The 10,898-nt window shown below is 41.3% G+C and overlaps 1 gene segment (V, D, J or C); it reads right to left on the bottom strand.

The window, feature by feature from the left end:
- Positions 1 to 9,733: 9,733 nt before the first annotated feature.
- On the bottom strand, positions 9,734 to 10,310 carry LOC126084641 (T cell receptor alpha variable 18-like). The segment is given in 2 exon segments: positions 9,734 to 10,066; positions 10,180 to 10,310. Coding segments are annotated over 2 exon segments (372 nt in total).
- Between the last annotated feature and the right edge of the window lie 588 nt (positions 10,311 to 10,898).

Below are 10,898 nucleotides of genomic sequence, written 5' to 3'. Positions count from 1 at the left end.
ATAAACCTAAGAGTCCGTTCACTATTCTTGAGTAGAATCTGATTTTGGGTCATCAAATATGTGGTGCAGACTGTCACCTATTCAGCTAGAGGAGTAGTGGTGATAGTTGTGTATACCTGATTCTAGTAGCGGCGGGGGTCACACTCCAGGGGGGGCAGGATGCTGACAGGCTTCCCCCAAGTGCCAGTGAGGTAGGTGTGTCTCTATTCCTAAAGCACCTTGGTGGGTGGGCTCTGCAGCTGTACCTTAGGCATCGAATGCAAGTACCTCTACAGACTGGTAGGTGTCACCCTCCTTAGACCCCTAAGGCAGGAGGCTAGGTGGTCTGGGGGGAGCTTCAGCCCTCAGTTCCCCGGTTGTGGGTCGGTGAGGGCTCTGTTGAATACGGAGAGATATCAGACCTGGGAAACTTGTCTTTCCAGTAATCCACTAAAACAATTACAGTCAGATCACTATCAGAATTGCCTTTGCATTATAATAGCCACCTCGTTCCCTGTAGGGATGAAAGCCCAAGACTGTGGATCTCATATCCTCAGTTGGAGCTGGTTCTGTATATTTAGTCCAATCAGGCAAGGATTTTTGGTCCCTGGGTTTTTTGTAGCTGCTTCTCTCAGGCCAGGAGAATGGATTAGGAAAAGACCAAAAAAAGAAAAACTGCAGAGCACTTCACTCTCTGGCTCAGGATATTCCAATGTTAATGAAGCCGCCTGGGAAGGGGAGAGAAGGGATCAGATTAGACAAAGTTACTTATCTTGTTTGGTGATGACTGTTTTATCTGAGATTCCTGAGGGGTGTGTAGCCTGTGTGTAGCCTGGGTCGAGATTGTCCCAGAGGGTCAGGCCCGTGTCCTTTCCTTGTGCTGTCTCAGAAGTCGTGGTCAGTTCCTCCACTCCCAGTCCAAAGTCCAGCGCCAAGGTTCCCCGGCTGGGTCGATGCACTCCAGGCTCCAAAATCATTCGCTGCCTCCCAGTGATGTCTCCTTCTGTCAGCCGCCAAGCTGCGTTGCCTGCGTGAACTGGCTGGGCTTCCCCCAAGGTCACATCTGGGGGCTAGGGCTGCGTCCCGTGTTTGCACCGTCTCAGGATGCCGTGCTCATCTCCCCTGCGCCCAGTCCAAAGCCCGTCACCAAGGTTTCCTGACTGGGATGCTGGCTCCAGGCTCTGAAAGCAGTCATTGCTTCCCCGTGATTGTTCGTTCTCAGTCTCTGTCACTCAGGTCAACTCTTTAGATCTGTGTTTGATGGTCAGGGTTCATAGATTGTCATGTATGTGATGGATTCACTTGTTTTTCCGAGTCTTTGTTGCAATAGGGATCCGAGGTAGCTTCTACCTAGTCAGCCATCTTGGTCCCACCTACAGATATTTTTAATACATAAAAAAATACACAACTCATAAAAATTTACTCCAACGATGAAGAAGAGTTCGGCTACATTGGCAGTTTGTCAGTTGTAGTAATAGCTTCACTCTGTATTATCCCTGGGAATGGGGATGGAGTTTTTAGTCAGAAAATTAGTGAGAGTTGTCTGCATGGCCCTTTTCTTTTTTTCTTCATAACATCTCACTGCTTTCCTGAATCTGCCTGTTGACTTTAGCAAAGTGATTAGCATTTAGGTACATGTTTTCAAGCAACTGAAACCCCTGATTTAGTTTAGGAAAAAAAAAAAAACAGCTAATCATTTCATTGTAGAATTTTTTGACAACTCTCCTTCCTCTTCTATAATATTTCTTTCTTCAACATTTCTTTCCTTTTCAAAACCCAGTTAGTGCTGATCTGTCACTTCTGCTTCTTCATGACCTACGAGCTGTTCTACATTGGCAATATCAAGTTCTAAATTCAGCATTCCTGCCATATGGAGGAATTTTCACCTATCTCTTCCATCATTTTATCCTGGTCAAATGCTTGGAGTGTTCATATAACTCAGCAATTTTTTCCATACTCCGTGTGTGCATTTCCCTATAACTTCCTCTCAGGAAGCTGTACTAATGACAAGATGTACCAAAAGCAAAAATGGGTGGTCGCAAGTGCGGTTCCTTATATAACTTGAACGCATCATAAGTAGGGGACTACCTGTATTTATGTATGTGTGTGTGTGTGTGTGTGCGTGTATACACAGATGCACATGTATCTACCACTCACTCCTTGGAAACTCCTTGGTGCAGTTCTACTCTGTCCTATAGAGTCTCTGTGAGTTGGAATCGACTCCACAACAATGGGTATATACACATACAGAGCAAGTCATGGCAATGATAAAGGCAAAATAAACACATCAACAGATAGTTTGACCCCTTCCAATTGTACGCAAGGGCAGCATCTAGTGTATAGAGATCACATAGTGTACACGGGTTATGTTATCTCATTTTGTGCCCCAGAATTATAATGAAAAAGAAAACAATGGGGACACAGAAAGAACTGAATTAACTGAGCTGTGATTTCAGAAATATTTCTGATCTAACACGGGCCTAGACTTAGTAAGCGATGCATAAATATTTCTTGAGTAAGCCTGAATAAGCTAACAACTCAGGTGTAGATTTGGTCAATTGTTTCCGAACTCTCTAAGTCAATTCTCCTACTTTAATGTAATCACCACAAAACAAAAGTTTACTTTTCAACCTTTTGCTAAATGATCTGCTTCAAGATATAAACTGAAGATAAAGATCCTTTTTTATGAATGCTGCTTCTAGGTCTCATCTCTGATCAAGAGAGGAAGCATTTTGCTTAAAGTCAAGTTTCCCCTCTAGGGCCCCATCTCTGCAGAAACAGCCCTGCCTCTTCCTGTCTGCACTGTGACTCTTGCCCTGGTGTTCATAGCATGGGGATGCATCATGCAGGGTTCTCAGGTTTCTGTACGTCTCCTGAAGAAATACACTGCTGAGACGCCAAGGTGTGAGGCTATGATGGTGAGGCTGATGGATTTGGCTGTTTTCTAGAAGTTCAGAGAATATGGACCCTCTGTTCCATTCTGCTCATTATGAGACTCTTGACAAAAAAAGAAAATCGTGTCCTCACTTGGTGCTTGTTTGTACCACAATAAGTAAAAATTTGAAGTATTAGCTTTGTATTCACAATCTAAGGTTATTGGCTCCTCCTCCAGCATAGAAATTCCAGGTTAGGCTTGAGTTATTTTCTGGGCCATGCTGGATCCTGCAAGAAAAAGAAGAGAATTAGACTGATTCTCTTGGCAGCATCCATGCGGTTGTAAGGAACGAATGCAAAACTGATGGCAGCAATTCTCTTGCCCATCACCCTGCTCTCCCAACGCCCATTAGAAAACAACAGTCTACCTTTCCCAGTGAACTTGGTAGCTGAGAGGAGCTTGAGTCCTGTGTTTGTGGCCATCCTTACCAAGTCAGATGGAGGCTATGAGAAGAGCATGCTGGCAAGTCTTCCCCTGAGTGAAAAGTGCTGTCTTTTGTCTCACAGTCAGGCCTCAATGCCTGGCCTGTGTCTGAAAGGGCACCTGCACTATTACTGAGTTTACTGGTGGCGTAGTTGTTAAATGATATGGCTGCTAACCAAAAGGTCGGCAGTTCGAATCCACTAGGTGCTCCTTGGAAACTGTATGGGGCAGTTCTACTCTGTCTTATAGGGTCTCTATGAGTCAGAATTGACTCCACAGCAACAGATATGATTTTTTGTTTGTTTGTTTTAAGATACTTCTGCACCAGAGCAGGAAATGCAATTTCCTGATATCAGCTTGCCTGTTTCTTGCCATGGTTTCTAGACGTGGTGAGAGTCTGAGCTGCCTATTTGGTCTCACTGTACTTTAATTGGATAACAATTATATCTGGACATGTACATGAACTAATCTGAAAGGCAGTAATGATGCAACTGTTTGCCATATTCAGGCAAGGCATCTAAGACGGGCTCGTAAGTCTCATAAAAAGTGTGATTTATTATGGACTATGGTGACAACTGAGAACAAACAGTCATCCATCTTTTCATAGGTTGTATGCTTTCTTGGCTTCAGCTGAAATCTACAGTGAAATATGCTCACAGATTTTTCTTCCAGACAGGAAGATAAAACTATTCACTCTCAATCATCATAAATTTTTCCTTCTACCCTAAGGCATTGGAGTCAAGGAAAATTTACATCAGATGAAGTTCCTTATCTGCTTAATGGTTTCAGAGTAATTTCCTAATTGGCAAAATTTATCCACCTGCAGGTGTCCCACTGCAATTAATAGAAAGTTTGTGATAGAAAAATCTTGTTATCAAATACTGAGCCCTGTAAGCACAAGGAGCGTAGTCAAACTTGCCAGACCATGCATTCTTGTTTCCTTTTTTGGTAAATGTAGCCATAACAAGCATTGCAGATGGCTCAAGGCTGTAACCAGCTCACTGCTGCAGCAGCTGTGGCTCAAAGGCTTTCCTCGAAATACTGTAGGAGCTTTGCTTCAGCTGCATCGACGTTGTGACCAATTCACTGGGCATCAACATGCTGACTTACGATTGTGATTCAGTTGATGGGCTTTTAATTGTCTATATAGTTTCTTTCCCTTAAATGAATATATTAATTTAGTGGCATTTAAATTCCTTGTTATATTATGAGAAAATAGAATGTTTATTCTTCAACTAGTGGTAGAAGTATCAGAAAGTGGCTGCCTCTAGCAGAGGGATCTGACAGGAAAGGGGCACAAGGGAACCTTCCGAAGCAAAGCAAATGCTCTGTTTATGGTTTTCCTGCATAAAAAACCAAACCCGTTGCCATCGAGTCAATTCTGTCTCATAGCAACCCTGTAGGACAGAGTAGAGCTGCCCCATAGGGTTTCTAAGGAGCTGCTGGTGGATTCAATCTGCTAACCTTTTTGTCAGCAGCCAAGCTCTTAACCACTACACCATCAGGGGTCTGTTTTTTTTGCATGGGTGGATGTAATTCTCAAACAGATTGAACAGTACAACTAAAATCTATGCATTTCAGTGTAGGACAAATTATACCTCAATGAAAAAGTGAGCCAAACTAAAATCAAATATATCCTAAGAAAAGTAATTCATCCAGTTTTATGTTTATGAAGTTGCAGAAATTTATTGATACTTTTCTAATTGTTACAGAGCAGCTTTAACAGGTGTGGCTGCTGCAAATGCAGCCTACTCCAAATCCAGCTGACTCCTGAGACTTGGAATCGACAAAGACTGGCTGGACTTCAGTCTCCTCTGAGAGGCCAAATAAACACAAATGAAATGATTAAACGAAATGGAATACTGTGCAGCTGTGAGAATAAAGATCTATAGCTACACATATGATAACATGAATAAATCTCACAAAGGTAAGATTTTGTGGAAAAAAATTCAAATACAGGAATTCATGCTAAACAATACCATTTGTAAGTAAAAAAAGGGAAAATGAATCTGTTCTGTTAGATGTCAGGATAGTGCCTACTTGGGGTGGTAGAGACAGTGAGCAGGTAGAAGGTGGCCTGGCATTTGGCAAATGTTCTGTTTTTCCAAATGGATGCTGGTTAATTTGTGAAAACTTATCTAGCTTTACACTCACGGGCCCGTCTGTCACTTTTTCACACTCTGGTGGCTCGCATGTTGCTATTATGCTGGAAGTTATGCCACTGATGATCACATACAGCAGGATCATACAACGGGGACAGGTTTCAGTGAAGCTTCTAGACTAAGAAAGACCTGGTTATATATTTCTGAAAATTAGTCATTGAAAACCTTATGGATCACAAAAGAACATTTTCTGACTTGGTTGCTTTGGATACTTCATCGGGGAAGAGCAATCGTTGAAGGGGGTCATCTTGTTTGGTCAAGTAGAGAGCCAGCAAGGGTAAGGGAGACCCTCAATGAGATCGATTTGCCCAAATGCCACAACAATGGTATCAAACATGCCAGCAATTGTCAGAATGACTCAGGACCTGGCAATGTTTTGTTCTGTTGTGTATAAAGTTGTCATGAGTGAGAGTCAACTTGACAGCAACTAACAGTAGCAACATATTTATGGAGGTGCATATTTAACTAATTATAGGTTATTTAATTTTATTTTGGCTCATTTTTATTCAGATATATTTTACTTACAATAAAATGCACAGATCCTATATGTTCATTTCAATGAGTTTTGGGAAATTTCTACATCTGTGTAACCACTACCCAAAACAATATATAGAACATTTCTATAACCCTAGAAAGTCCCCTTGTACCCCTTTCCAGTGAAACCCTCCTTCCCAGAGGAAAAAACCTTTTTACTTTTATCACCATTGTTTAGTTTACTCTGTTCTTGAATTTCAAATGAATGCAATGCAGTATTTTCTGGGGAGGGGTCTGGCTTCTATTATTCAACATAAGGTTTAGAGATCCATTCATATTGTTGTGTCTGTCAGTTTTTCATACTGTGGGGCTTGCATGTTGCTGTGATACTGGAAGCTACACCACCAGTATTTCAAATACTAGCAGAGTCACCCTTGGTAGACAGGTTTCAGTGGAGCTTCCAGACTAAAACAGACTAGAAAGAAGGACCTGGCAGTCAAATTCTGAAAAACTTTGCCAGTGAAAACCTTATGAATAGCAGTGGAACGTTGTCTAACACAGCGCCAGAAGATGAGCCCCTCAGGTTGGAAGGCACTCAAAATACGAATGGGAAGAGCTCCCTCCTCAAAGTAGAGTTGGCCTTAATGACGTAGAAAGCTTTCGGGACCTTCATTTGATGATGTGGCACGACTGAAAATGAGATAAAATAGCCGAAAACATCCATTAATGATAGAAACATGGAATGTACTAAGTATGAATCTAGGAAAATTGGAAATTGGCAAAAAATGAAATGGAACATGTAAACATTGATATCCTAGGCATTAGTGAGCTGAAAGGGGCTAGTATTGGCTATTTTGAATTGGACAATCACATGGTCTACTATCCCAGGAATGACAAATTGAACAGAAATGGCACTGGATCCATCTTCAAAAAGAATATTTCAAGACCTATCCTGAATACAACACCATCAGTGTTAGGATAGCATCTATACACCTACAAGGAAGACAAATCAAAACGACTATTATTCAAATTTACACACCAGTGACTAAGGCCAAAGATGAAGAAATTGAAGATTTTTATCAACTTTGCAGTCTAAAATTGATCAAACCTGCAATCAAGATGCACCGATAATTACTAGTGATTGAAATGAGAAAGTTGGAAACAAAGAAGAAGGATCGGTATTAGAAAATATGGCCTTGGTGATGGAAATGATGCCAAAGAGCACATGGTAGAATTTTGCAAGGCCAATGACTTCCTCATTTCAAATAAACTTTCTTCAACAACATAAATGGAGATTATACCCTTGAACCTCACCAGATGGAATACATAGGAATTGAATCAACTACATCTGTGGAAAGAGACAATGGAGAAGCTCAATATCATCAGTCAGAACAAGGCCAGGGGTTAAATGTGGAACAGACCATCAGTTGCTCATATGCAAGTTGAAGTTGAAGATAATGACATCAAGTCCACGAGAGCTAGAGTACAAACTTGAGTATATCCCACCTGAATTTAGAGACCATCTCAAGAATAAATTGGACCCATTCAACACTAATGACCGAAGGCCAGACCAGTTGTGGAATGACACCAAGGACATCATACATGAAGAAAACAAGAGGTCATTAAGAAGACAGGAAAGAAAGAAAAGACCAAAATGGATGTCAGAAGAGACTCTGAAACTTGCTCTTGAACATAGAGAAGCTAAAGCAAAAGAAGAGATGATGACGTAAAAGAGCTGAACAAAGAGGGGCTCCGGAAGACCAAGTAAAGTATTATGACAAAATGTGCACAGGCCTGGAGTTAGAAAACCAAAAAGAAAGAACAGGTTCAGCACTTCTCGAGTTGAAAGAGCTGAAGAAAATATTCAAGCATCAAGTTGCAATGCTGAAGGATTCTATGGGGAAAATATTAAACAATGCAGGAAGCATCTAAAGAAGATTGTAGGAATATACAGAGGCACTGTACCAAAAAGAATTGGTTGACTTTCAACCATTTCAGTACCTAGCATATGATCAAGAACTAATGGTCCCGAATGAAGAAATCCAAGCTGCTGTGAAGGCACTGGCAAAAAACAAGTCTCCAGGAATTGATGGAATGCCAATTGAGATATTTCAGCAAACAGATGCAGCAGTGGAGTTGCTCACTCATCTATGTGAAGAAATTTGGAAGACAGCTACCTGGCTAACCAACTGGAAGAAATTCATTACAAAGAACGGGGAGCCAACAGAATTCAGAAATTATCAAACGATATCATTAATATCACTCACAAGTAAAATTTTGCTGAAGATCATTCAAAAGCAGTTGCAGCAGTACATCGACAGAGAACTGCCAAGAATTCAAGCTAGATTCAGAAGAGTTCGTGCAACAAGGGATATCATTGCTGATGTTGGAAGAATCATGGCTGAAAGTAGAGGATACCAGAAAGATGCTTATCTATGTTTTATGGGCTATGTAAAGATATTTGACTGTGTGGATCTTAACAAATTATGGATAACATTCGAACATTCGAAATTCCAGAACACTTAATTTTGCTCCTGAGTAACCTGTACATAGGCCAAGAAGCAGCTGTTCAAACAGAACAAGAGGATACAGTGTGGTTTAAAGTCAAGACAGGTGCGTGTCAGCGTTGCATCCTTTCACCATGCTTGCTCAATCGTGTGCTGAGCAAATAATCTGAGAAACTGGACTATATGAAGGACAGCACATCACGATTGGAGGAAGACTCATTACCAATCTGCAATATGCAGATGACACGACCTTGCTTGCTGAAAACGAAGAGGTCTTGAAGCAGTTACTGATGAAGATCAGTGGCTACAGCCTTCAGCATGGACTACACCTCAACATAAAGAAAGCAAAAATTCTCACGACTGGACCAATAAGCAATATCAAGATACACAGAGAAAATACTGAAGTTGTAAAGGACTTCATTTTGCTCGGATCCACAATCAATATCCATGGAAGTAGCGGTCAAGAAATCAAAGGTCACATTGCATTGGGCAAATTGCTGCAAAGACCTTTCTAAAATGTGATAAAGCTAAGATGTCATTTTAAGGACTAGGGTGTGCCTGACCCAAGCCATGGTGTTTTCAATCTCCTCACATGCATACGAAAGCCAGGCAATGAATAAGAGAGACAAAAGAATAGATGCATTTGAATTATGATGTTAGCGAGGATTGTTGAATGTACCATGGACTTCTAGAAGAATGAACAAATCTGTCTCAGAAGAAATACAGCCAAAAGCTCCTTAGAAGCAAGGATGGCAACGCTTCGTCTCACTTACTTTGGACGCATTATGAGAAGGGACTAGTCTCTGGAGAAGGACATCATGCTTGGTAAGGCTGAGGGTCAGGAAAAAAGAGCAAGACCCTCATTGAGATGGATTGACACAGTGGCTGAAACAATGGGCTCAAGTATAACAGTGATTGTGAGGACAGTGAAAGACCGGGCAGTGTTTCATTCTATTGCACATGGGGTCGCTATGAGTCAGAACCAACTGGATGACACCTAATAACAGCATCAGTAATTCATTCCTTTTTATTGCTAAATAATCTCATTGTATGCATTACCATAATTGCTTATGCAATCTCACATTGCTGTACATTTATGTTGTTTCTAGTATGTGTCACACATGAATGAGGCTAATAGAAACATTTTTGTACTGGTCATTTGTAGACTTCTCTTTTCACTTCTCTTAGGTAAATACCTAGTAGGCTTGCTGGGCCATCGCAGTTTCTCAGAGTGATTGTACCAGGCTTCTGCTGTGCTCAGGGATTGTGCTCAGCTCCCCCTGCAGTTCTTCTCACTGTGTCTGTCATGGCACAGTAGTAGAGAGCTGAGTCTGATATTTGGAGTGAGCGTTTCTGCAGGTGAAAGGAGTTCTCTCTCTTAACAAGATTGGCCTGAAAACCTTGATTCTCTGTTTCTGTTGAGCTCTTCAGCAAGAGCTGAGGTGCTTTGTTGAGATACTGGACATACCAGAAAAGGAAAAGACTTGTATAGCTGCTCTGGTAAGTGCAGTTCAGGATCATACGTGCCCCCTCAGAGAGGGTAACTGGGCCTTCTGTCTGGGTCACTGAGTCTCCACTGGTCCCTCCTAAAAAAGAATTACTTCATTAGATTGAAAGGAGAGGTATAAAGAAAAAGTTTTCAGTTAGGGAAGGAAGCTAAAGGCTAACATGATTGTAGGAAAATGAAAATGTTACTTACCAAATAGTAAGAAGATGGCAAGAATTGAGATGGAGGACAGCATGTTTGTTGAGAGGTAGAAGAAAAGAAGAAAATGATCCTTATTCCCTGGCTACCAAATCCAATAGGCGAGACACTAGTGAGATCTTATAGAAACTCTCCATTAAGAAGCTAAGAGTCCCTTTGTCCTCTGCATTTGCCTTCAGGCTACAAAGAAGATAGGCGTGTCAAACCACCAAGCCAACGCAAATGTGAATAGAATCTGAAGGAAGCAGCGCCCTCTTCTGGGTTTCCTTGAAATTGCACCACAGTCACAGGATTTGTATAAGGACTGAAGGTTTGCGTCACAGATTCAAAACTAGTGCAAATATTCAGTAATTATTTTCATCATTTTTTCCCCCATGGTGCAGAGATCTATAATTTTCCAAATAATCCCAGGCACAAATTTTCAGTGGAATACTTCAATATTTTCTCCGTGTATCATGATATTGCTTGTTGGTTCATTTGTGACGATTTTTGTTTTCTTTATGTTGAGGTATAGCCCATACTGAAGGCTGCAGTCATTGATCTTCATCAGTAAGTGCTTCAATAATTTATATGTCCCCATGGTTCCCATGGGTCAGGGAAGGATCCCTTTGCCTGGAATGTCCTCCCTCTCTTTTTTTCTCCAGTCCTTTACCTGAATTACCTCCGTTCATCCCCCACCACTCAATGAACACATCATCTCATTGAGGAAACCT

This window comes from Elephas maximus, chromosome 10 (assembly GCF_024166365.1).
Source record: "Elephas maximus indicus isolate mEleMax1 chromosome 10, mEleMax1 primary haplotype, whole genome shotgun sequence".
Classification (NCBI taxonomy): domain Eukaryota; kingdom Metazoa; phylum Chordata; class Mammalia; order Proboscidea; family Elephantidae; genus Elephas; species Elephas maximus.
Note: the sequence above shows the minus strand (reverse complement) of the source record. Positions and strands in the feature narration are given on the sequence as shown.